General features: G+C 53.1%; 1 protein-coding gene across 1 annotated transcript; it reads right to left on the reverse strand.

Moving 5' to 3' along the window:
* Positions 1–1104: 1104 nt before the first annotated feature.
* On the reverse strand, positions 1105–20402 carry LOC125433417 (tyrosine-protein kinase Srms-like). The gene is made up of 5 exons (XM_048497922.1): positions 20265–20402; positions 19046–19201; positions 5663–5844; positions 1602–1758; positions 1105–1157 (listed from the first exon to the last, which is right to left on the reverse strand). Exons 1-5 carry the CDS (start codon positions 20344–20346, stop codon positions 1105–1107), a joined length of 630 nt encoding a protein of 209 aa, XP_048353879.1. The 5' UTR covers positions 20347–20402.
* Between the last annotated feature and the right edge of the window lie 6494 nt (positions 20403–26896).

The raw sequence follows: 26896 nt of genomic DNA on the forward strand, positions 1-26896 counted from the left end.
AAGGGCAAGGAGATTGTCAGCCCCTTTGAGTCTCCTGCAGGAGAGAAAGGGGGGAAATAAATCCAAACTCTTCTCTTCTTCTCTTCTATAAAGAACCATGTTCTGCTGTCTGCCCTGAATCTACCAACCATCAACTCTTTAGGTTACTATAATTTCTAGGATTATTGAAGAATAAGTTCTGGCTTAGCTACTTTCTGTGCCTCATGGAAAAAAAATTATAATTATATCCATCTCTTCTTAGTCACCTCTGCGCCAAATTGGAAAGCCCCCCAATCTTCATCCTTTCATGCTAAGGAAAATGGTTTATAGGAAGGTTGCCAACCACCATGTGGGCGGCTGAGTCTCTTCCAAAATCACAACTGATCTCTAGACAAAAGAAGATTAGTTTGCCTGGAGAAAACGGCTGCTCTGGAGAGAGAACTTTATGGTTTCATAACAATGGAGGTCTCTTTTCTCCCCAGTGCTCAGCCCCACCCCCCCATTCAGCCCCCAAACTTCCAGGAATTTCTCAATCGAGAGTTGGTAACCTTATGATTTGGATGACGCTTCTAAAGGAGAATGAATAGGTTCAGGAAGGGTTAAAGCTCCCTCTAGTGGTCGATTCGATATTACATCGCCTTACATCCAGCATACCGTGTTTCCCCGAATATAAGACAGTGTCTTATATTAATTTTTGCTCCCAAAGATGCGCTATGTCTTGTTTTCAGGGGATGTCTTATTTTTCTGTGTTCTGTTCGTCAGGCGTGCTTCCAAACAAAAACTTTGCTACGTCTTACTTTTGGGGGATGCCTTATATTTCGCCCTTCAGCAAAACCTCTACGACGTCTTATTTTCCAGGGATGTCTTATATTCGGGGAAACAGGGTATCTCCCTGCCAATTTAAACTGGTCTTTCCTGTAATCCCCCGCCCCCCCCAAGCACCACCATTCTTTAACATTAAGGCCAATATAGGATTTGGCAGGTAGTTCCGCCTGCAGTGATTATTATAACAGCCCCGAATTTCTGCATTATCATTTCCATATAGTGAACAGTAGCTCACTAAGTTAACGAACGGCTTGGGAGTGTACGCATAAGTGTAAACTTGAACCAAGCTTTTCTTCTGGATCACACTCTTAGCTGCTCTACTTGACCGTTCAAGAAGCTCAAAGGATGAAAACCTACATCAGTACAGAAATGGCATAGTTAGAGAATGGGGCATTCATTGAATGGGGCATTCATTGAAAATGCTGGGGGGAAGAATTAGGACTAATAAAAGGAAACACTTCTTCATGCACCGTGTGATTGGTGTTTGGAATATGCTGCCACAGGAGGTGGTGATGGCCACTAACCTGGATAACTTTAAAAGGGGCTTGGACAGATTTATGGAGGAGAAGTCGATTTATGGCTACCAATCTTGATCCTCTTTGATCTGAGATTGCAAATGCCTTAACAGACCAGGTGATCAGGAGCAACAGCCGTAGAAGGCCATTGCTTTCCCATCCTGCATGTGAGCTCTCAAAGGCACCTGGTGGGCCACTGCGAGTAGCAGAGAGCTGGACTAGATGGACTCTGGTCTGATCCAGCTGGCTTGTTCTTATGTTCTTATGTTCTTAATGCCTTACCTTCATAGGGGCTCTGCCCATATGTAAAAACTTCATAGAGAAGAATTCCGTAAGACCAGACATCTGATTTGAGGGAGTAGGTCTGGTAGACAGCTGCCTCTGGGGCTGTCCACTTCACAGGGATCATGGCGTTGCCACTGGTGGAATAAATATCATCCTGCAGGGAAACCAAGAACGGGTCTTTTGCAAAATAGGTCAAAAACAGTCCCAGAACTTGCTTAGGGCTAAAAGGTTCCTGAAAGGAAAGCTCAGTTGGGTAGTGCCTCATGATCTAGTTTGGCTTGTTCAAAGGACCACAGCTGCTGTTTCTTGCCCCATAAATTTATACCCATCACACACACCGTCTTGGTAATCCTCACAACCAGAGGTGGGATCCAGCAGGTTCTCACAGGTTCCCGAGAGTAGGTTACTAATTATTTGTGTGTGCCGAGAGGGGGTGACTAATTGGTGATTTTGCCACGTGATGTTTGCCTTAGTTACGCCCCTCCTCTCAGCAGTAGTGCACAGTACTTGAAGCAGTCTAGCAGGAGGTGCACCGGCGTGTGTGGCAGCCTGTGCCTGCGTGCATTCGTTTCCCGCCCAAGGACCGGCACAGCGGCTGCATCCTTGCCACAGCCCTGCCCAGGAATGCCCCGCCCCCAGAATGCCCGGCCATGCCCCCGTCGTGCCCCGCCCAGCCCCACTGGCGCTACACCACAGTTTGAATCCCACCACCATGGGAACCTGTTACTAAAATTTTTGGATCCCACCACTGCTCACAAGGGCATTGCAAGGAAGGACAGCGCCATGCCATTTTGCAGATGGAGAGGCGAGCGGAGGTTCAGATGGGGTTACTTGTTGCAATCATCTGTTGAGTTCATGGCAGGATTGATACTAAGAACATCCCCACCCATCTCACTGAGTCTCCTTGGAAGAAGAATTTCCCAGTAGATTGTGCAAGGATTAGGACACCTTTTTTTTTTTAGAGTTAATAGAAAGCTCTGAAGTTCAACCACATCATGTGTCCTAATCTTAGAACATTATCATCTGCATACAGGCAAACAATCAATTCTCCAGCAGTATGGTGTAGTAATTAAAGGTGCAGGGCCAGTATCTGGAAGACCACGGTTTGAATCTCTACTTGTGGCATTGAATCAGAGGTGGGATCCAGCAGGTTCTCACCAGTTCCCGAGAGTGGGTTACTAATTATTTGTGTGTGCTGAGAGGGGGTTACTAATTGGGTCTGCTTTTCCGTTAGAAATTCCATTAGGTCCAAAAATCATAAAGTCCTGTTGTTTCCTATGTGGCTGGTTAGCGAAGGTAGAAAACGGGATAATTCTCCCTGTTGGGCTGTTTTAAAGACATGTTTTAGAAATATGGTAAAGTTCCTTATTTAAGGAAAGTCTCCTTCTTTTGATTTCTAGAAACAAAATTAAGTATTTGAAAGTATTAAGTATTTGACAGGCAGTCAATTAGAGGAGAAGTAGTTGTTTCTGTTGGCAGTAGACGATAGGACTTGCTACAATGAGTTTAAATTATGGACAGAAAGATACCAGCTGGAAATTAGGAACTTTTTTTTTACAGTAAGAGTTTTTTACAGTAACAGAGAAATTTTTAATGCCCCGCCCCTGGAATGCCCAGCCACGCTCTGGGCTCTGCGGCAGTAGACCTGGATGCCAGCATGCGCTCCAGGCAGTAGACCTGGGCTCTGCGGCAGTAGACCTGGATGCCAGCATGAGGTCCTGCAGTAGACCTGGGCTCAGACCAGTAGACCTGTAAGCGGGCATGAGCTCCATGCAGTAGACCTGGGCTCTGGGCAGTAGGGAATGTTCCAGGGGCGCCCCCTGTTTATGCCCCGCCCCCTGTTTATTAATGCCCCGCCCGCCCTGAGAGGCAGGGAATGTTGAGGACTGTTCCCCGAGAGGCAGGGAATGTTGAGGACTGTTCCCCGGGAGGCAGGGAATGTTGAGGACTGTTCCCCGAGAGGCAGGGAATGTGGAGGACTGTTCCCCGGGAGGCAGGGAATGTTGAGGACTGTTCCCCGAGAGGCAGGGAATGTTGAGGACTGTTCCCCGGGAGGCAGGGAATGTTGAGGACTGTTCCCCGGGAGGCAGGGAATGTTGAGGACTGTTCCCCGGGAGGCAGGGAATGTGGAGGACTGTTCCCCGAGAGGCAGGGAATGTTGAGGACTGTTCCCCGGGAGGCAGGGAATGTTGAGGACTGTTCCCCGGGAGGCAGGGAATGTGGAGGACTGTTCCCCGGGAGGCAGGGAATGTTGAGGACTGTTCCCCGAGAGGCAGGGAATGTTGAGGACTGTTCCCCGGGAGGCAGGGAATGTGGAGGACTTTGGAAATTCCCGAGAGGCAGAAGTGTGAGACTGTTTGGGAGGGGCCATGTGGAGGAACTGTTGGCTACAGAGGCAGGGAATGTTGAGGACTGTTCCCCGGGAGGCAGGGAATGTTGAGGACTGTTCCCCGAGAGGCAGGGAATGTTGAGGACTGTTCCCCGAGAGGCAAGGAATGTTGAGGACTGTTCCCTGAGAGGCAGGGAATGTTGAGGACTGTTCCCCGGGAGGCAGGGAATGTTGGGGACTGTTCCCCGAGAGGCAGGGAGTGTTGAGGACTGTTCCCCGAAAGGCAGGGAATGTTGAGGACTGTTCCCCGAGAGGCAGGGAATGTTGAGGACTGTTGAGTATCAGTGGAGAAAGCAGAAGGAGGTGGCCAAAGGGGCCAACTCAAGAGCATATAACATTGAGGAGGTGAGCCAGGAGGTGAATTTCCTGACTATTCCCTCCTCTTAGAATGGCTAACCTCCAGGTAGGTCCACCATTTTCAAAACAATTTGTGGGAGGTGCACCAGCAACTATAAATACTAACCGCTCTGCACCGACTGTGAGCGTTAATGTACTATTATAGTTAACACAATTTAAATAATTTTCTCAAAATATGTAACTGATTTGATAACAAAAAAACCCCTTTTTAATCTAACAACGCTTTTATCTGATCTATGTAGTAGACGGTTTCATATACCACAGGCCTTATTACCGATTACTCAAAACATTGCACAATCTGTGTATTTCCAAACATATACAATGTTCTTACAACCAAAACAAAAGTATTAGTTGTGAAATCATTTTTTAGCTGCCACTGGTAAGTAGTGATTGTTATTTTTATTGTTATCCAATCAGTGGCATATTTTGAGAAAATTCTTTACATTGTGTTAACTATAATAGTGTGTTAGTTCTCATAGCCATTGGTGCAGAGTGGTTGGTATTTTTATAACCTCCAGGTGGGGCCAAGAGAACTCCCAGAATTATAACTTATCTCCATATTACAGAGATCAATTCCCATGGGGAAAATGGCTGGTTGGACGGTAGACTCTGTGGGATTAGAGTGTCTAGATCGAGGGATTAGAGTGTCTAGATCGAGGAATGTAATTGTACTTCTCTATACTGAATTGATTAGACCTCACCTGGAATATTGTGTACAGTTCTGAGCACTGCAATTCAAGAAGGATATTGACAGTCTGGGACAGATCCAGAGGAGGGCAACCAAAATGGTCAAAGGTCTGGAGTCCATGCCCTACGAGGAGAGACTTAGGGAGCTGGGGATGTTTTGTTTGGTGAAGAGAAGGTTAAGAGGTGACATGGTAGCCATGTTTAGATATTTGAAGGGATGTCATGTTGGTGAGAGAGCAAGCTGGTTCTCTGCTGCTCCAAAGACGAGGACCAGGAGTAATGGGTTCAAGGTGAAGGAAAAGAGATTCCACCTAAACCTCAGGAAAAACTTTCTGACAGTAAGGGCTGTTCAGCAGTGGAATGCCCGACCTCGGAGTGTGGTGGAGTCTCCTTCTTTGGAGTTTTTAAAGAGAGGCTGGGTGGCCATCTGTCAGGAGTGCTTTGATTGTGTGTTCCTTCATCGCAGGGGGTTGGACTTGATGACCCTTGGGGTCTCTTCCAGCTCTATGATTCTATGATTCTATAATATTGAGGCTCCTCCCCTCCCCAAACTCTGCCCACCCCTGGCTCCACCCCCCAAAAGTCCCTTGCAAAGGCAAAGTTTCCAAGATTATCTTGAACAAACCTTGAGGAGTCTGGCAAGGCCGAAATCAGCGATTTTGCAGGCCAGGTCATCTCCCACCAGGATGTTCCTGGCTGCCAAATCTCGGTGAACGACGTGCTGCTCTTCCAGGTAGGTCATCCCGTCAGCCACCTGGCAAGAGATGCTGAGCAGGTGATGCTTGGTGAGATCCTTCCCTGCCATACCTGCAAATCCCAGAAAAAATTGAGAGAGCCTTCATGAACCTCCAGTGGGGGAAAAGGGACAGATTTCACGGTGCGACATTGGCTGAGCATTATTAAAAAGGGCGGCAGACTCTTTGAAAACCTTGCTATTCTATGTCAGTAAAGGCACAGGAACACACCAAGTTGTGTCTTTTTGAAGGCTTTCACAGTCAGAATTAAGAAGAAGAAGAGGAGGATTGGATTTATATTCCACCTTTCTCTCCTATAAGGAGACTCAAGGTGGCTTACAAGCTCCTTTCCCTTCCTCTCCCCCCACAAGAGATACCTAGTGGGACTGAGAGAGTCCTGAGAGAACTGTGACTAGCCCAATGTCACCCAGCAGGAATGTAGGAGTGTGGAAATGTAACCCCCATGCTCAGAATGGGTTGACCCAGAAAGGGGTGGAGACTCAAAGCAGCAAGAGGCTGCAGAGCTCATGTAGTTTGGAGGAGACCAGGCTACCAGACTCGGACCTTGATTGGTATAAGCCCTTAACACCTTGTTAAGGTAACTGCAATCTTGTTGGGAACTACTGGGAAGGTAGTTGTTTGTTTTTGCTATGTTGTAAATGTTGGGGTTTATTGTTTCAGGGTTTTTTGTGTTTGTAATGGGTGAGAGTTCTCCTGGAAACCTTCATCATGTTGAATCCTGTTCATCAAGCCCTTGGAGTCTTCAGGAGCCAACCCACTTGCAAAGAAGAATTGGACTTGGCAATATCAGAAGACTGTAAATATAAGGACTTGAAATTGCAACCTGAACAGGACCTTGAAGTGTGATGTTAAATGTTGATGTTAGATGTTATATGTTAAGAAAGTAAACCATTTTGTTTTTAAATTTTGTTGTTGCAAACTCATTCCAAGTTCTGCCCCACAGAGCCCACAGATAGAGGTTACAGAAACACATCTGGTTCACCGGATAAGCCTCTGCCATGCAGGTGGAGGAGTGGCGGAATCAAACCTGGCTCTACAGATTAGAATTAACTGGCTGTTGTGGGTTTTCCAGGCTGCGCGGCTAAAGCTACCAGACAACGGCCACGAAGCCTGGAAAACTCATGTAAGACATTGCCTTATACTTCATCAAACCATTGGGCCAGGAAGGTCCGTATTGCCTACTCTGATCGACAGCTGCTATAGGAGGGCCTCAGGTAGAGGTCTTTCCCACCATTTACTATTTGAACTGGAGATGCAAAGGGCTGAATGAATCAAGGACCTTCTGCTTCTCTATCACTGACCTGTAGCCCCTCGCCTAAATAAAGCAGGTTTATCAAAGTCACTATTGCCTGCTCTGACTGGCAGCCGCTCTCCCAGGTGTCAGGCAGAGGTCCAGAGGCATAGCGGGGGGGGGGAAGCGCCCGGTGCACTGGTGTGTCCTCTGCCCTGCCCCTGCCCCACCCCCACAGGGGCGTGTGCCTGGTGTGTCCCTTGGAGCTACGCCTCTGCAGAGGTCATTCCTATCATCTCCTAACTGAGATTCCCAAGATGGAACCTGGGACCTTCTATGTCAGTGGTTCTCAACCTTCCTAGTGCCGCGACCCTTTAATACAGTTCCTTGTGTTGTGGTGACCCCCGACCCTAACATTTATCCGTTTTACAGATGGAGAACACTGATGCAGAGAGTCTTAGGCGACCCCTGTGAAAGGGTCCTTCGACCCCCAGGTTGAGAACTACTGTTCTATGTCTAGCAGATGGTCTTCCACTGATCCATAGAACAGTCCAATGGACAGAGTGGCCAGCTCTGGGCTGGAAAATACCTGGAGATTTTGGTGGTGGAGCCTGGGGAAGATAATAGTGGGAGATCTCCAGGTGCCACATAGAGGCTCCTTCCGCACGTGCAGAATAATGCACTTTCAATCCACTTTCAATCCACTTTCCAGCTGGATTTTACTGTGCGGAAGAGCAAAATCCACTTGCAAATGTAACCCCCATGCTCAGAATGGTTTGACCCAGAAAGGGGTGGAGACTCAAAGCAGCAGAAGGCTGCAGAGCTCATGTAGTTTGGAGGAGACAAGGCTACCAGACTCGGACCTTGATTAGTATAAGCCTTTAACACCTTGTTAAGGGTTTCTTTTTGTGGTTGTAATGGGTGAGAGTTCTCCTGGGAACCTTCATCATGTTGAATCCTGTTCACCAAGCCCTTGGAGTCTTCAGGAGCCAACCCACTTGCAAAGAAGAATTGGACTTGGCAATATCAGAAGACTGTAAATATAAGGACTTGAAATTGCAACCTGAACAGGACCTTGAAGTGTGATGTTAAATGTTGATGTTATATGTTAAGAGAGTAAACCATCTTGTTTTTAAAATTTGTTGTTGCAAACTCATTCCAAGTTCTGCCCCACAGAACCCACAGATAGAGGTTACACAAAAAAATTGTGAAAGTGGATTGAAAGTGCATTATTCTGCATGTGCGGAAGGGTCCAGGGGTTGGTAACCCGTGAATGGCCTTCAAATGCACTCCCAAGCACTATAACCTCCAAGCTATTCTGAATTTGAAATGGAAGTGGAGCCAACTTTTCTTCTTTTTATGAAATATCCACAGGGAACATTTACATTCCTGCCATCGTGTCGACTGCAAAGGCCGGCCAGAAGACCTCATTTCTGGTTTTGCAGCTGTGCGTTTTTCGAGGAAAATTCCCGTCTGGTGAACTGACAGGAGCGGAGCGTTTCGGGTGGGCTAACAGTGGGAGGTTTGGCTCGGACTCCCAGGACGCCCGTGGGGTTTTTGGTGGGGCCGAGTTTGTGACAGGGCCCGCTACAGGTGTTTTCAGGATTAGAACCTCAACCCAAAATATGCAGCAAGAACCGATGAGAAAGCAGGTGCGGAGGGCCTTTCGACAAGCAATGACCCCCAAGAGATTCAGGGGGAAAAACATTCGGATGTAATTTCACGGGAACAGCCCCTGTAAATAAATCAGGCTTTTGAAGCCAGCGTTTTGAGGTTTGCCTCAATGTTTCCGACAAGCCCCCTTCTGCTTTGCTTTCCTGTTCCTCATTGTTTCTCATTGTTTCCACCTTAACAATGAGAAACGACAACGAACTAAATTAACGGGACCCTCAAACTCTATAGTCGGAATTCTGGACGTTTAGTTTCGCCTAAAAAAGCAGCCATGGGCTTTCTCGGTACAAGCTGCGCCGTTGTTCTGAGAAACATTTAAAAATCTTTTCCTGCTCTTTTCCCTAACAAAAACTACCTCCTTGATTCCTTTCAGTCCTTGGGGGGGGGGGGGAGGGGGGATGTTGAATAATCAGGGGGAGGCTGTTTTTGAACAGGGAAAATGGTGGGTCAGATCAACCCACCATGGTTTTGATCCCCGTTGTTTTGGCCAGACAAAATGGCTGTCAAGGGATAGAAGAAGAAGAAGAAGAAGAAGAAGAAGAAGAAGAAGAAGAAGAAGAAGAAGAAGAAGAAGAAGAAGAAGAAGAAGAAGAAGAAGAAGAAGAAGAAGAAGAAGAAGAGGAGGAGGAGGAGGAGGAGGAGGAGGAGGAGGAGTTTGGATTTATATCCCCCCTTTTCTCTCCTGCAGGAGACTCAAAGGGGCTTACAATCTCCTTGCCCTTCCCCCCTCACAACAAACACCCTGTGAGGTGGGTGGGGCTGAGAGAGCTCCGAGAAGCTGTGACTAGCCCAAGGTCACCCGGCTGGCGTGTGTGGGAGGGCACAGGCTAATCTGAATTCCCCAGATAATCCTCCACAGCTCAGGCGGCAGAGCTGGGAATCAAACCCGGTTCCTCCAGATTAGATACACGAGCTCTTAACCTCCTACGCCACTGCTGCTCCTAGAGCCACACACAGGAAGCCCAATTGCATGGGAGAACAGGGATAATTTTAACAAATCCATAATGAAAGAGGAACAAGGGAGAATAAAATCGACACCATGGAAACAGCGGCTGCTGAAATGACGTTATTTCAAGCCACGCAGCCACCTGGATCTCTTGGGGACAGTCAAAAGCATTGCTGGCCAAGAGCTCCTGTTCACCCAAGCTACAGTCCAAAAATACTTGCTAGGAGCAGAGGCGTACCAGGGGTAAATGGGGCCCAGAGACAAATTGTCGCCAGGATGCCCCCAGGCTCTGCCCCTGCCCCGCCCACCTCAGCTCCACCCCCACTGCCCTCGACCCCGCCCATGTCACCATGGACATGGGCAAGGTTTAGGGTACCCACCTCCCCCCCCAGACTCCCCCTGCCTGCTGGGCTCCCAGCCGGCAGGGGGGGAAGGAAGGGAGGGAGGAGTCCAGGGCGGGGTTGAGGGCGCTTGGGGGCAGCAGGAAGTCCGAGGTACACGAAAACGATGAGACAGCAGGACTTCCTGGTTGCGTGGGGGCCCGATTTTGCGCCCCCCATGTGACCAGAAAAGTGGCGCCCAGGGACAAGGGGTACCTGTTGTCCCTAGGCAGATACGCCACTGGCTAGGAGCATAGAAAGGTATTGGCAGTAGGGTTGCTCTGAATTGGGAAATACCTGGATTTTGAGGGGATAGAGCCTCAGAGGGCAATGTTTGGGGAGGGGATGGATTTCAATGGGGCCAAAGCAGAGGCGTATCTAGGGAAAATGTAGCCCAGTGCAAAATCTTCTACACCCCCCCCCCCCCGGTATGGGTGGCCACCCTCCCCCACCATGACCAAACAACTTTTTTTGCACCAGGTCTTGAAGTCAGTGTATGAGGGAGGGGTGCGGGGGGGGCATCTAAATGGCTGCACTATGTCCCCCTGGGCGTAATGCCCCTGGGCCAAAGGGACAATTTTCTCCCAGTGAATTGATCTCTGTCACGTGGAGATCAGTTGTAATAGCAGGAGATCTCCGGGCACCGACTGGAAGTTGGCATCCCTAATTGCTTGGTGCCATGGTGCCCTTGGGCACTGTGTTGGGGACCCGGACCTAGAGAGTCTCCACACACCAGTGATTACAGCAGAAGGTTCCAGATCAACTCAGACACCATGACACTACTCCTGATAAAGATTATCTCTGGGGGTCATTATGTGAGTGCATTTCCTACTTCCCTTCCGGTAAAAGGCACACACAAAACACTTAATTAGAACAAATACATTGCTAATTGTTTCCCAGAAGCTGTTTTCCAAACTATTTTCCCGCAGCGTCTTTACCGTCTTCCTCAGCCCGTGGAATTTTGTACCCAAATAGACGAGATAAAGAACATACGTCTCAGCCTGTCTGTACAATGCAAATTTCAGGTTTGCACAGCCTCATTTTGTCTTGAGGCAGTGCAAGGAACGGGAGAAGAGGTTTAACTCTTCGCTCGCTGCTTGGTTCCACTGAGACCGTATCTCGTTCTTCGCTGTTTTGAAGCAGCGGGGGAAATGGTGTGTTTGGAAGCACATGTCCCTCCTTCTTTGGAATGCTAATAACAAAGCACAGAGCTGCATTATGAAGGGTGAAACTGAGTGGGAGTCGAACGGTCGGTCGCCGTTCCCTTCTCCGCAGGGCCCCCAAACTCTCCGAAGCTGCAGCAGCCTGCAATTTGCATTTTATGGTCAGACCCAGATGGTTATCTGCTTGTTACCTGTTTGACCTGCCCCGTCCCAGAGTCTCTCCTCTGAGATATTTAATTTGGGCCAGTATTAGAACGCAACATTCCTGCGGTATGTCTTACTGCAACACACGGGAGTCACTTCTGAGATCAACGACACGGTACTGGGCTGGCCAGGTTCCCAGGAGAGTTTTACAGGTGATTATGACAACTATATATTGCAATAGACCCTGGGAGCACTCAAGGATGCTCTCACACAAAGCCTTCCTATTGCCTGGGAACATATTGCAAAAAAACCCCAAACCCCGCCCCTCCCTCTTTTAGATTTATCTTGGTCCTCTGTGACTCTTCAGGGTTGAGACCAGGATGTGCCCGCAACTCCGGGTAAGAGGGAACCAAGGCCTAAGGGTGTTCTACACTAGATATTCCAAATTCTGCAACAAGGGAACCCAGGTTTTGAAACAGATATCAAAAGATACATTATAAATATGCTGTGCGGAATCCGCTATTGAGGAAATTCTTCCTAATGTTTATCCGAGAAATGCTTTGGTTTAATTTCAACCTGTTGGTTCTCATCTGACCCTCTGAAGCGACAGAAAACAACTCTGCTCTATCCTCTATATCAGTGGTGGCGAACCTATGGCACGCGTGCCAGAGGTGGCACTCAGAGCCCTCTCTGTGAGCACGCACACCCAGAGTTCATCATGTAGGGGGAGTGGAAAATCACCCCCCCCCCCCACCACACACACATACATATCTAGGCTGGCCTTGCTTCTGAGTAAACCCTCCTAGGGTCATTTTTCACCCATTCAAAGCGTTCCACGGTTGCTTCACCAAGCTTACTCCTGAGTAACGCGCATCTTGGAGCAAACCATTTTTTCTAAACTAAAACCTCAGTATTCAGGTTAAATTGCCATGTTGGCACTTTGCGATAAATAAGTGGGTTTTGGGTTGCAATTTGGGCACTCGGTCTCGAAAAGGTTCACCATCACTGCTCTATATGGCCCCTTCCGCACACGCAGAATAATGCCCTTTCAATCCACTTTCACAGCTGTTTGAAAGTGGATTTTTGTTGTTGTTCTGCACAGTAAAATCCAGCTGCAAAGTGGATTGAAAGTGCATTGAAAGTGCATTATCCTGCGTGTGCGGACTATGACAGCCCTTCAAATCTGGAAAGATGGCTGTCATATCACCTCTCGGTCATCTCTTCTTCAGGGTAAACACATCCAGCCCCTTCATCCTTTCCTCTTAGGACGTGGTCTCCTGACCCTTCGCCATTTTCATTGTCCTCCTCTGGACGTGTTCTAGCTTGTCAACATCCTTCTTAAACCGTGGCGCCCAAAAGTGAACACAACACTCTAGATGTGGTCTAGCAGAGTAAAACGATACCATCGCTTTGTGTGATCTGGATACCGTACTTCTGTTGGCACAGCCCAAAATGGCATTTGCCTTTTTAGCTGCTGCATCACGCTGCCGACTCATGTCCTGTGTATGATCTAGAGCAGTGGTGGAGAACCTATGGCATGGGTGCCAAAGGTGGCACTCAGAGCCCTCTCTGTGGGCATGCACAAACAGAGTGCCCCTCCCCCCACATCTAGGCTGGCCTGGGCCACTGGGCTCGATTATTAGCACTAAACCTAAGACCTAGTTTTGGGGAAGCAGTGTAGGTAACCCTGTTAAGCACTGTTAAATCCCACTGATTTTCATGCGAAGAACTAAAGCACAACCCTTTACCCGGGAGTAAGCTTGGTTGCTGGCAATGGGTCTTGCTTCTGAGTAAACCCTCCTAGGGTCGTGATTCACCCATTGGAAGAGTTGCATGATTGCTTCAAAGCAAAGCCACCGACTACCACCAAGCTTACTCCTGAGTAACACATGCCTCGGAGCCAACTGTTTTTTTCTAAACTAAAACCTCAGTATCCAGGTTAAATTGCTGTGTTGGCACTTTGCGATAAATAAGTGGGTTTGGGGTTGCAATTTAGGCACTCGGTCTCGAAAAGGTTCGCCATCACTGATCTAGAGTCCCCCGCCCATGTGGAGGAGTGGGGAATCAAACTTGCCTTTTCTTATACATTGAAGGCAAAGATTCTCGGGATGCTGAACTGGGTGCCGGATAGCACATCTCCATAATTCTGTGACACCGCTTCGCCTTGATCATAACAATATTAAAAGTTTAACTGGGAAAGTAGGGCAGAGGCACCTGGCTCTCTGGCCTTCTGCGTGCGCCTCTGTTCTCTGGAGGAAGAGACCAGGCCGAGCCTCATAAGAACAACAAACCCAAACCCAAATCACTTCCCACCTGTCCGATGCAATGAGGAAGCTCATCAGGAGACAAAGTTCATGGTTTTGGCATGATGAAGCCCAGCTGCTCTCTTGCCAAAGTGCTCCGGACCTGTTTTCTCTTTGGGCGTCATCCCTGCTTGGGTAACTAATTCAATTCAAACGCCAGCTCACTCACCCAGGAACCTCTCTTCTGAAACGACGCCCTTTTTCAGAAGCAGCTCAGCCGGCTTCCTGTGCCAAATATTTCCCAGGTCGGTGTTAAAAAAAATAAACATAGCACACAGGGCTGATCTTTTGTTGTGGTTACTCTGGCACCGACACGGCAGTCAGCCTTTGTTCGGCTCTTCGTTGACAAATTAGCAGATCATCTTTGCCCCTGGGAAGGAGATTTGGGGCATTGCATTTTGGAATGAGTACCAGTTTTTCTCCAGAGCAGTCACGAGTTCTGCATGCTGCAGGGTAGATTTGAGAAGCAAGGAATGCAGCGTTCGGGAATCTTTCCCGAGGGAAACCTCAGCCTCGGGAGACACGAGTGCAGGCACAAAAGGCCAGCGGGGCAGATTTCATGATTGTTTGAACAAGCCAGGACTCCCTCCTGCCCAGATTTAAATGATAGTTACTATCAGAACTCAAATAGTTACTATCAGAACTCAAAACTCAGCAAACTCTATGCTGGGGATAATTAGAAAAGAAATTGATAATAAAACTGCAAGGATTGTCATGCCCCTATATAAAGCCGTGGTGCGACCGCACTTGGAGTACTGTGTCCAGTTCTGGTCGCCGCATCTCAAAAAGGATATCGAAGAGATAGAAAAAGTGCAGAGAAGGGCAACGAGGATGATTGAGGGACTGGAGCACCTTCCTTATGAGGAGAGGCTGCAGCGTTTGGGACTCTTTAGTTTGGAGAGGAGACGTCTGAGGGGGATATGATTGAAGTCTATAAAATTATGCCTGGGATAGAAAATGTTGACAGAGAGAAATTTTTCTCTCTTTCTCACAATACTAGAACCAGGGGGTGTTCATTGAAAATGTGGGGGAAAAGAATTAGGACTAATAAAAGGAAACACTTCTTCACGCAACGTGTGATTGGTGTTTGGAATATGCTGCCACAGGAGGTGGTGATGGCCACTAATCTGGATAGCTTTAAAAGGGGCTTGGACAGATTTATGGAGGAGAAGTCGATCTCTGGCTACCAATCTTGATCCTCCTTGATCTCAGATTGCAAATGCCTTAGCAGACCAGGTGCTCGGGAGCAACAGCCGCAGAAGGCCATTGATTTCCCATCCTGCATGTGAGCTCCCAAAGGCACCTGGTGGGCCACTGCGAGTAGCAGAGAGCTGGACTAGATGGACTCTGGTCTGATCCAGCAGGCTAGTTCTTATGTTCTTATGTTCTCATGCATTATGTGCGAGTCTCATGTTTTGACGTGGCTCACAGCCGCCTTAAAACGAAAGAATCACACCTAACGCGGTTGTCGAAAAACCCGGGGGTTTTTGTGTGTGTGTGTGGGGGGGGGGGACGTGGAGCGAATCTGTGCTAGGATCAGCATCCAAGCAAAGTCCCCCCCCCCCAACCCAGGTTTCTTACTGGGTTTATCCTGGTTTAATTGGGCTGTGCGGAAAGAGTTTGAATTGTTTGAAAGTTTATTTTGATATTCTGCACAGTAAAATCCTGCTGCAAAGTGCATTGAAAGTGGATTGAAAGTGCATTATTCTGCATGTGCGGAAGGGGCCTAAGAGAGCCAGTTCCCAGACAGCGTAGCTTCAAGGGGAGATTGGGGGTGGAAAAGTTCCATCAAGTCGCAGCTGACTTGTAGCAACCACATAGGGCAGTGGTGGCGAACCTTTTCGAGACCGAGTGCCCAAACTTCAACCCAAAACCCACTAATTTATCGTAAAGTGCCAACATGACAATTTAACTTTTAAAAGTTGTTTTATCATTGTTGTTCACCGCCCTGAGCCCCTAGGGGGAGGGCGGTTTAGAAATCAAATAAATAAATAAATAAACCTGAATACTGAGGTTTTAGTATAGAAAAAATGGTTGGCTCCAAGGCGCGCGTTACTCGGGAGTAAGCTTGGTGGTAGTCGGTGGCTTTGCTTTGAAGCAACTGTGCAACGCTTCGAACAGGTGAATCACGACCCTAGGAGGGTTTACTCAGAAGCAAGCCCCATTGCCAGCAACCGAGCTTACTCCCAGGTGAAGGATCATGCTTTAGTTCTTCCCATGAAAATCAGTGGGGTTTAACAGTGCTTAACAGGGTTACCTACACTGCTTCCCCAAAACTAGGTCTTAGGTTTAATGCTAATAATCTCCCTGAAATAATTACACTGTTATCACATGACGAACTCTGAGTGCCACCTCTGGCACCCGTGCCATAGGTTCGCCACCACTGACATAGGGTATTCAAGGCAAGAGATATTCAGAGGTGGTTTGCCACTGCCTGCCTCTTTGTAAAGACCCTGGATTTCCACGGTGATCTCCCACACACGTGCTAAGGTTAGCTTCCAAGATCTGACAAGATGGGGATAATGTGTGCCATTCAGGAAAGGGCCGTGGTGAAAAATTACAGGTGAGATTGCTGAAGTTGAGTTCATTCATAATTCAGGACAATGGACTCCCCAGGGCTGAACAAGAACACAGGATTCTTATCTCACTACAGATGCTAAATCTATGCCCCTGAACATTTCTCCCCCGCTCTAATCAAGCGGATTAAGAACATAAGAACATAAGAAAGAGCCTGCTGGATCAGACCAGAGTCCATCTAGTCCAGCACTCTGCTACTCGCAGTGGCCCACCAGGTGCCTTTGGGAGCTCACGTGCAGGAGGTGAAAGCAACGGCCTGCTGCTGCTGCTGCTCCCGAGCACCTGGTCTGCTAAGGCATTTGCAATCTGAGATCAAGGAGGATCAAGATTGGTAGCCATAGATCGACTTCTCCTCCATAAATCTGTCCAAACCCTTTTTAAAGCTGTCCAGGTTAGTGGCCATCACCACCTCCTGTGGCAGCACATTGCAAACACCAATCACACGTTGCGTGAAGAAGTGTTTCCTTTTATTAGTCCTAATTCTTCCCCCCAGCATTTTCAATGAATGCCCCCTGGTTCTAGTATTGTGAGAAAGAGAGAAAAATTTCTCTCTGTCAACATTTTCTACCCCATGCATAATTTTATAGACTTATATTTTGCATTGTACCTCCTCACCCTGAGACCTTTCTTTGCAATAACCCTCCCACACCGGGATATAAAGACTTGGGGATCCTCCCAGTTCCTAATTTGCTTATCCCAGAAAGGGAGAGCCAACCCGAGCTAAAAGCTTGCATCCCTGTGTGAAGTGGTCTCGAAGGTTCGACTGGACTCGAATCTAGCTCTTCTACCGCAGACCGACACAACAGCCCTCTGAAACCACAAATCACCGCTCTCTTTGCACCTCCCCAATTGCTGCATCAATTCTAGTTTGTGGGTCCAAATATAAGTTAAAGTTTAAGTGCCTCCGAAGCTCAGGGATGATATGGGAATGGAGGGGAGGGGGTGTCTTGCAGCTGCAGCTGTATTCGTTTTTGGAAGCGTTCCCTTCTTATTTCTGGAGCGGCGCTTTACAGAGAGCCCTTCCAAACTCTGTCCTGAAATCAGAGAAAAATCCTGACCCTCGATCACAGGCCGAGCAGGATTGGTGGTGGCAGTGATATGAATATGCTAAGCTTATAATGTTTTAAGCCATTATATTTCATCATAAAAGTTATATGAGTGTAATTCATGGGGCACCAAGCACTTCAAAAACTTACTTTCGTTGGAAAAAATGAAACTCATAGACCAGCCTGACACTGAGCTTTGATTTGGGAAAACAGGGCCCCTCAGTAGAGATAAGAAGTTAGCAGAAGCTTACAAATACAGATAAAGATGAAGTAAAATCTTAGTTGGTATAGAAACCAATAGTTGTTTTAGAAACCTTTTACGTAAGAAGAAGAAGAAGAAGAAGAAGAAGAAGAAGAAGAGGAGGAGGAGGGAGGGAGGAGGAGGAGGAGGAGGGAGGGAGGAGTATGGGTTTATATCCCACCTTTCCTCTCCCTGCAGGAGACTCGAAGGGGCTGACAATCTCACTTGCCCTTCCCCCTCACCCAACAAACACCCTGTAAGGTGGGTGGGGCCTGAGAGAGCTCCGAGAAGCTGCTGACTAGCCCCAAAGGTCTGCCCCGGCACAAGCGTGTGGCCTGAGATTACCCAGGCTAAAATCTGAATTCCCCAGAGAAGCCTCCACAGCTCAGGCGGCAGAGCTGGGAATCAAACCCGGTTCCTCCAGATTAGATACATGAGCTCTTAACCTCCTACGCCACTGCTGTTTTTGACTTCAGTTTCACCAAATATGGGAATGGGCAAGGTGTGGTAAAAGGTGGGATGAGACATATTCCAGGTCTGTCGTCTTCTTGGCTCAAATAATGGTCAGAGAGAGAGGAACCAAGGGAGGGATGTTTGTAAAGAGGGAATTTATAAATTATATTACGCCATGTAATGCCCCTTGAACCTCCTCCCTGTTGCTAACAGAGGAGAGTTCCCTCTTCTGCGCAGAACTGAAAGAAAACAATAAATCTCTGAACACTGAGGAAGCTTTTGGATGGTTATTTTTGTAACCGGTCAGCTTTTGCTCTGAGGACAGGGCCTTTGCCCCTGTGCCTAACAGTAGGCATGGATTTTGTCTGACGATTAATTTGGATTGTAAACTTTTACCTGTCTTCACTCATGATGTAAACATTTCAGGGACTAGTTGAGAGGGGTTATATAAGCTTTGCAAGAAGGTGGGTTGCTCAATTAAAAAAAATGAATTGGGATACTTCAGCTCCTCCACAGGTTAAAAGAACGTCTGCAAGAGCTGAGCTGGAGCCTTGGGAAGACATCGGTCCCTTTGCAAGTTAGGATGAGCTTTGCAAGAGGTCAGCCGCATTCCAGTTTTGCAAAGAGAGACAGCAGAGTCCTCAAAGCTGCTTTCTGAAATACGCAAGGGTCTTAATATATTTTTTTTCTTAGCACGTATCTGAGGATTTTCATGCACGCTTTTTAAAAAAACAACAACAACCCACTCCTTTGATCATCTTTTAGCACTTTAGGGCACAGTGAATAATTTCAGTAGGGTTTTGTTAGGCAGTATAAGAGACCATGCGGCCTGGTTTGGCCCACACAGAATGTGGCACACGGGACAGGTCATGTGACCCAGTGAAAGATACACACAGCCCCCTTCCGCACATGCAGACTAATGCACTTTCAATCCACTTTCAATCCACTTCGCATCTGGATTTTACTGTGCGGAATAGCAAAATCCACTTGCAAACAATTGTGAAAGTGGATTGAAAGTGCATGTGCGGAATGGGACACACACACACACACTATGCAACCGGGAAGCAACTTGGAAGCTACAGCCGGAGGGATACTAACTGTTGAGGTAGCTGTGCAAATTGCCCTTCCTCATGAGTTCCGTGACGATGTAGATGGGCTCGCTGACGGAACAGATCGCCAGGAGTTTGATGAGCCGCGCGTGCTTCAGACATTTCAAGTTCTGGATCTCTTTGGCAAAGTCGTCTCTCATGTTTGCTGTTGAAGAAACACACAAAGTTGCAAAAATTGAACGTTTGTCAGAGGAAAGTCTGTGGTTTGCCAATATCGATTTATTTTACTATTTTGAGAGCCCAATTGGTGTAGTGGTTAGAGCTCTGGACTAGGATCTCGGAGATCAATAGGAGTATAGATCATCGGTTCTCAACCACATGGGTTACTGGCCCCTTTAAGGGAGTTAAGATAGCCACTTCACAGGGAGCGCCTAGGGCGCTCTCGCATCAGTGTTCTCCATCTGTAAAATGGATCAATGTTAGGGTCGGGGGTCACCACAACACGAGGAACTGCATTAAAGGGTCGCAGCATTAGGAAGGGTGAGAACCACTGGTCTAGATCAAGGGATGTAATTGTACCTCAGTATTCTGCATTGGTTAGACCTCACCTGGGATATTTACAATTCTGGGCATCACAATTCAAGAAGGATATTGACAAGCTGGAACAGGTCCAGAGGAGGGCAACCAAAATGGTAAAAGGTCTGGAATCCATGCCCTACGAGGAGAGACTTAGGGAGCTGGGGATGTTTAGTTTGGTGAAGAGAAGGTCAAGAGGTGACATGATAGCCATGTTTAAATATCTGAAGGGATGGCATGTTGGTGAGGGAGCAAGCTTGTTTTCTGCTGCTCCAGAGACTAGGACCAGGAGTCATGGGTTCCAGGTGAAGGAAAAGAGATTCCACCTAAACATCAGGAAAATGTTCTTCCTGACATTAAGGGCTGTTTGACAGTGGAATTCACTACCTTGGAGTGTGGTGGAGTCTCCTTCTTTGGAGGTTTTTAAAGAGAGGCTGGATGGCCATGTGTCAGTAGTGCTTTGAGTGTGTGTTCCTGCATCGCAGCGGGTTGGACTTGATGACCCTTGGGGGTCTCTTCCAACTCTATGATTCTAAGCAGACTTCCAGAGTAAGTTCCCCTCTTTAGCCAGGTCCTGAGACTTGGGTCTAGTCGTGCAAATGCAAGGGAGCTCCCTGTTAGGAAACAGGCGATTGAGAGACTGAACAGAGGAAGGATTTCACAACTGATGACATATTTCACACCCCACAAACCTTGTTTCATGATTTTGATGGCCACTGGCACCGTGTTCTTCCACATTCCTTCCCACACTTCTCCGAAACATCCTTCTCCCATCTTCCGCCATAGCGTGAATTCCGAACGGGGACGTTCCCATTGGTCTGTCTCAGTAGACCTCTACAAATGGACAGAGAACATTGCGAAATAACCCAGCAGAACATGGACGGTGGTGGAAATTACCATCATGTTGCGTAGGAGGTTAAGAGCTCACGTATCTAATCTGGAGGAACCGGGTTTGATTCCCCGCTCTGCCGCCTGAGCTGTGGAGGCTTATCTGGGGAATTCAGATTAGCCTGTGCACTCCCACGCATGCCAGATGGGTGACCTTGGGCTAGTCACAGCTTCTTGGAGTTCTCTGAGCCCCACCCACCTCACAGGGTGTTTGTTGTGAGGGGGGAAGGGCAAGGAGATTGTCAGCCCCTTTGAGTCTCCTGCAGGAGAGAAAGGGGGGATATAAACCCCAAACCCCTCTTCACTCTTCTTCTAATTTAGAAGAGAAGAAGAGTTTGGATTTATATCCCCCCTTTCTCTCCTGTAAGGAGACTCAAAGGGGCTTACAATCTCCTTTCCCTTCCCCCCAAAAAAACAAAGGTGGGTGGGGCTGAGAGAGCTCCGAAGAACTGTGACTAGCCCAAGGTCACCCAGCTGGCATGTGTTGGAGTGCACAAGCTAATCTGGTTCATCAGATAAGCCTTCACAGCTCAAGTGGCAGAGTGGGGACTCGAACCCGGTTCTCCAGATTAGTGTGCACCTGCTCTGTAGTACTACACCATGCTGGCTCTTTAGGTGACCGCACAGACTTTTCAAGACCAGAGAAGAACAGAGGTGGTTTGCCACTGTCTGCATCTGGGTAGCGACTCGGGACTTCCTTGCTGGTTTCCCATCCAAGTGCTAACCAAGGTTGACCATGCTTAGCTTCAGAGAACTGACAAGATCAGGTTAGCCTGGTCAGGATACAATGCAGGTTGACCCAGCTATATATCCAAATGGACAGCCTGGTGAATGAATCCACCCAGCATTATAAATGCAGCTGCCATTTTTCATCCAAAGGAACTGGGGTGCAGAATTTAGGGTGCCAAATCGGTGTTTTGATAGGTAAAATGGAAGAAGAAGAAGAAGAAGAAGAAGAAGAAGAAGAAGAAGAAGAAGAAGAAGAAGAAGAAGAGGAGGAGGAGGAGGAGGAGGAGGAGGAGTTTGGATTTATATCCCCCCTTTCTCTCCTGCAGGAGACTCAAAGGGGTTTACAATCTCCTTGCCCTTCCCCCCTCACAACAAACACCCTGTGAGGTGGGTGGGGCTGAGAGAGCTCCGAGAAGCTGTGGCTCGACAAAGGTCACCCAGCTAGCGTGTGGCTAGGAGTGCACAGGCTAATCTAGATTCCCAAGAGAAGCCTGCCTCCAGCTCCAGAAGCCCTTGGCAGAGCTAGGAGTCAAACCAGGTTCCTCCAGATTAGATACATGGAGCTCTGCCTCCCTCATACTGCTGCTCCTGGAGGCATTTGCAACCAAAATAAAAAGGAAGTCCAGAATTTCAGTGGTTAGAAGTTCAAACAATTTTAACAACCCGGTTGTTTACAAAGCCGTTTTAGCATAACGGTTCTACTTAGAAATTAGTGCGGAGCAGCTTGAATCCCACCACTGAATTGGGGTATGTGTGAGGTCCTATTTTTGATAGAGCAATGCACATTTAAAGAGCAACCTGGTTTCCTGTGTAAAATCTCAGTTTTTTCATCAAAAATCTGAATATCTTTACAACTTGATCCTATTTTGGTGTGTATTACAATGGGCTTAAATCTGTCTGAACTCTGCATAGCGATGAACAAAGAGGCTGATTAAACTAACCAGGATGATTCCTACACCAAAGCTGACAGTAACCGGAGAATAAATTTTAACAGGACTCGATTCAGAACTGTGTGCAAGCGATCATTTTGCCTCCCTTTAGCGGGCGGACAACGCACCCTAGACATGCGGAAGGAGGTTTCCAGGTGGGGTTTGGCAGAAGGCCAGGAAAATCTGGCAAGAGCGTGCGACCAGCTGGGAGGTGCGGAATCCACAGCTGGGAAACTGGGTGGGACCGTGTGATTGAAGGCAGGGTGCGAATTTTGCGTGGTCCTCGTCTCCCGAGCCTGGTAATCTTTAAACCGGGCGTTGGCTCGAAGGGCGAGAGAGAAAAAGGGGGAAATGGTGCCATTTCACAAAAGGAGTCAGCAAAGAACGTAATGAGGATGGGACGAGAGGGGAAAGGTTTACCTCAGTGGTCTCCGAGGTTCCTGCATGGCCGTGGGTTGGACTTGATGGCCTTTGGGGTCTCTTCCAACTCTACGGCTCATTCCGCACATGCAGAATAATGCACTTTCAAACTGCTTTCAGTGCTCTTTGAAGCTGTGCGGAATGGCAAAATCGACTTGCAAACAGTTGTGAAAGTGGTTTGAAAACGCATTATTTTGCGTGTGCGGAAGGGGCCTATGATTCTGTGATTCTATGAGTCCACTGAAGAACCTTCCTTGGTGGTCTCCCATCCAAGGACTGACCCTGCTTAGATCTGAGATCTGACAAGACTGGACAATACCCTGCCACCTTCTCTCATTGCTTTTCCGAGAAAGACTAGAGCAGTGGTGGCGAACCTATGGCATGGGTGCCAGAGGTGGCACTCAGAGCCCTCTCTGTGGGCACGTGCAAACAGAGTCATCCCCCCCCCCCACATATCTAGGCTGGCCTGGGCTGCTGGGCTCCAGAAGGTAATGGCAATTAAACCCACAAAGACCTAGTTTTGGGGAAGTCGCCAACCCCCATGCTCCAGAATGCGGTTTGGCCAGTAAAGGGTAGAGACTCAAAGCAGCAAGAAGCTGCAGCAGACCTCATGTAGTTTGGAGGAGACAAGGCTACCAGACTCGGACCTTGGATTGTAGCAAGCTATAACACCTTATTAAGGTAACACGCAATATTATTTTAGGAACTACTGGGAAGGTAGTTATTTATTTTTGCTGTATTTATGTAAATGTTGGAGTTTATTGTTTCAGGGTTTCTTTTTATGTTTGTAATGGGTGAGAGTTCTCCTGGAAACCTTCACCATGTTGAATCCTGTTCACCAAGCCCTTGGAGTCTTCAGGAATAACCCACTTACAAGAAGAAATGCGGACTTGGCAGTATCAGTAAGGCTGTAACTAGAAGGACCGAAAATGCAACCTGAATGGGACCTTGAAGAGTGAGTGTTAAATGTTGATGTTATATGGTAGCAGCATGTATTGAGAAAGTAAACCATTTCATTTTTAAGAACATTTGGTGTTGCAAACTCGTTCCGGAGTTCTGCCCTACAGAACCCACGGATAGAAGAGTTACAGAAGCAGTGTAAAATCAACCCTGTTAAAAGGCACTAGAGCCCCACACTGATTTTCATGCGAGAGAACTAAGGCCACGATCCTGAGTAAACCCTCCTAGAATGCGGCCCAGATTCACCTGTTGGAAGAGTTGCCGCGGTTGCTTCAAATGAAAGCCATGACTACCACTGGGGGGGTGGGGGGGGGGGGGGGTGGGGGGGGGGGGGGGTGGGGGGGGGGGGGGGTGGGGGGGGGGGGGGGTGGGGGGGGGGGGGGGTGGGGGGGGGGGGGGGTGGGGGGGGGGGGGGGTGGGGGGGGGGGGGGGTGGGGGGGGGGGGGGGTGGGGGGGGGGGGGGGTGGGGGGGGGGGGGGGTGGGGGGGGGGGGGGGTGGGGGGGGGGGGGGGTGGGGGGGGGGGGGGGTGGGGGGGGGGGGGGGTGGGGGGGGGGGGGGGTGGGGGGGGGGGGGGGTGGGGGGGGGGGGGGGTGGGGGGGGGGGGGGGTGGGGGGGGGGGGGGGTGGGGGGGGGGGGGGGTGGGGGGGGGGGGGGGTGGGGGGGGGGGGGGGTGGGGGGGGGGGGGGGTGGGGGGGGGGGGGGGTGGGGGGGGGGGGGGGTGGGGGGGGGGGGGGGTGGGGGGGGGGGGGGGTGGGGGGGGGGGGGGGTGGGGGGGGGGGGGGGTGGGGGGGGGGGGGGGTGGGGGGGGGGGGGGGTGGGGGGGGGGGGGGGTGGGGGGGGGGGGGGGTGGGGGGGGGGGGGGGTGGGGGGGGGGGGGGGTGGGGGGGGGGGGGGGTGGGGGGGGGGGGGGGTGGGGGGGGGGGGGGGTGGGGGGGGGGGGGGGTGGGGGGGGGGGGGGGTGGGGGGGGGGGGGGGTGGGGGGGGGGGGGGGTGGGGGGGGGGGGGGGTGGGGGGGGGGGGGGGTGGGGGGGGGGGGGGGTGGGGGGGGGGGGGGGTGGGGGGGGGGGGGGGTGGGGGGGGGGGGGGGTGGGGGGGGGGGGGGGTGGGGGGGGGGGGGGGTGGGGGGGGGGGGGGGTGGGGGGGGGGGGGGGTGGGGGGGGGGGGGGGTGGGGGGGGGGGGGGGTGGGGGGGGGGGGGGGTGGGGGGGGGGGGGGGTGGGGGGGGGGGGGGGTGGGGGGGGGGGGGGGTGGGGGGGGGGGGGGGTGGGGGGGGGGGGGGGTGGGGGGGGGGGGGGGTGGGGGGGGGGGGGGGTGGGGGGGGGGGGGGGTGGGGGGGGGGGGGGGTGGGGGGGGGGGGGGGTGGGGGGGGGGGGGGGTGGGGGGGGGGGGGGGTGGGGGGGGGGGGGGGTGGGGGGGGGGGGGGGTGGGGGGGGGGGGGGGTGGGGGGGGGGGGGGGTGGGGGGGGGGGGGGGTGGGGGGGGGGGGGGGTGGGGGGGGGGGGGGGTGGGGGGGGGGGGGGGTGGGGGGGGGGGGGGGTGGGGGGGGGGGGGGGTGGGGGGGGGGGGGGGTGGGGGGGGGGGGGGGTGGGGGGGGGGGGGGGTGGGGGGGGGGGGGGGTGGGGGGGGGGGGGGGTGGGGGGGGGGGGGGGTGGGGGGGGGGGGGGGTGGGGGGGGGGGGGGGTGGGGGGGGGGGGGGGTGGGGGGGGGGGGGGGTGGGGGGGGGGGGGGGTGGGGGGGGGGGGGGGTGGGGGGGGGGGGGGGTGGGGGGGGGGGGGGGTGGGGGGGGGGGGGGGTGGGGGGGGGGGGGGGTGGGGGGGGGGGGGGGTGGGGGGGGGGGGGGGTGGGGGGGGGGGGGGGTGGGGGGGGGGGGGGGTGGGGGGGGGGGGGGGTGGGGGGGGGGGGGGGTGGGGGGGGGGGGGGGTGGGGGGGGGGGGGGGTGGGGGGGGGGGGGGGTGGGGGGGGGGGGGGGTGGGGGGGGGGGGGGGTGGGGGGGGGGGGGGGTGGGGGGGGGGGGGGGTGGGGGGGGGGGGGGGTGGGGGGGGGGGGGGGTGGGGGGGGGGGGGGGTGGGGGGGGGGGGGGGTGGGGGGGGGGGGGGGTGGGGGGGGGGGGGGGTGGGGGGGGGGGGGGGTGGGGGGGGGGGGGGGTGGGGGGGGGGGGGGGTGGGGGGGGGGGGGGGTGGGGGGGGGGGGGGGTGGGGGGGGGGGGGGGTGGGGGGGGGGGGGGGTGGGGGGGGGGGGGGGTGGGGGGGGGGGGGGGTGGGGGGGGGGGGGGGTGGGGGGGGGGGGGGGTGGGGGGGGGGGGGGGTGGGGGGGGGGGGGGGTGGGGGGGGGGGGGGGTGGGGGGGGGGGGGGGTGGGGGGGGGGGGGGGTGGGGGGGGGGGGGGGTGGGGGGGGGGGGGGGTGGGGGGGGGGGGGGGTGGGGGGGGGGGGGGGTGGGGGGGGGGGGGGGTGGGGGGGGGGGGGGGTGGGGGGGGGGGGGGGTGGGGGGGGGGGGGGGTGGGGGGGGGGGGGGGTGGGGGGGGGGGGGGGTGGGGGGGGGGGGGGGTGGGGGGGGGGGGGGGTGGGGGGGGGGGGGGGTGGGGGGGGGGGGGGGTGGGGGGGGGGGGGGGTGGGGGGGGGGGGGGGTGGGGGGGGGGGGGGGTGGGGGGGGGGGGGGGTGGGGGGGGGGGGGGGTGGGGGGGGGGGGGGGTGGGGGGGGGGGGGGGTGGGGGGGGGGGGGGGTGGGGGGGGGGGGGGGTGGGGGGGGGGGGGGGTGGGGGGGGGGGGGGGTGGGGGGGGGGGGGGGTGGGGGGGGGGGGGGGTGGGGGGGGGGGGGGGTGGGGGGGGGGGGGGGTGGGGGGGGGGGGGGGTGGGGGGGGGGGGGGGTGGGGGGGGGGGGGGGTGGGGGGGGGGGGGGGTGGGGGGGGGGGGGGGTGGGGGGGGGGGGGGGTGGGGGGGGGGGGGGGTGGGGGGGGGGGGGGGTGGGGGGGGGGGGGGGTGGGGGGGGGGGGGGGTGGGGGGGGGGGGGGGTGGGGGGGGGGGGGGGTGGGGGGGGGGGGGGGTGGGGGGGGGGGGGGGTGGGGGGGGGGGGGGGTGGGGGGGGGGGGGGGTGGGGGGGGGGGGGGGTGGGGGGGGGGGGGGGTGGGGGGGGGGGGGGGTGGGGGGGGGGGGGGGTGGGGGGGGGGGGGGGTGGGGGGGGGGGGGGGTGGGGGGGGGGGGGGGTGGGGGGGGGGGGGGGTGGGGGGGGGGGGGGGTGGGGGGGGGGGGGGGTGGGGGGGGGGGGGGGTGGGGGGGGGGGGGGGTGGGGGGGGGGGGGGGTGGGGGGGGGGGGGGGTGGGGGGGGGGGGGGGTGGGGGGGGGGGGGGGTGGGGGGGGGGGGGGGTGGGGGGGGGGGGGGGTGGGGGGGGGGGGGGGTGGGGG

This window comes from Sphaerodactylus townsendi, linkage group LG05 (assembly GCF_021028975.2).
Source record: "Sphaerodactylus townsendi isolate TG3544 linkage group LG05, MPM_Stown_v2.3, whole genome shotgun sequence".
Taxonomy (NCBI): domain Eukaryota; kingdom Metazoa; phylum Chordata; class Lepidosauria; order Squamata; family Sphaerodactylidae; genus Sphaerodactylus; species Sphaerodactylus townsendi.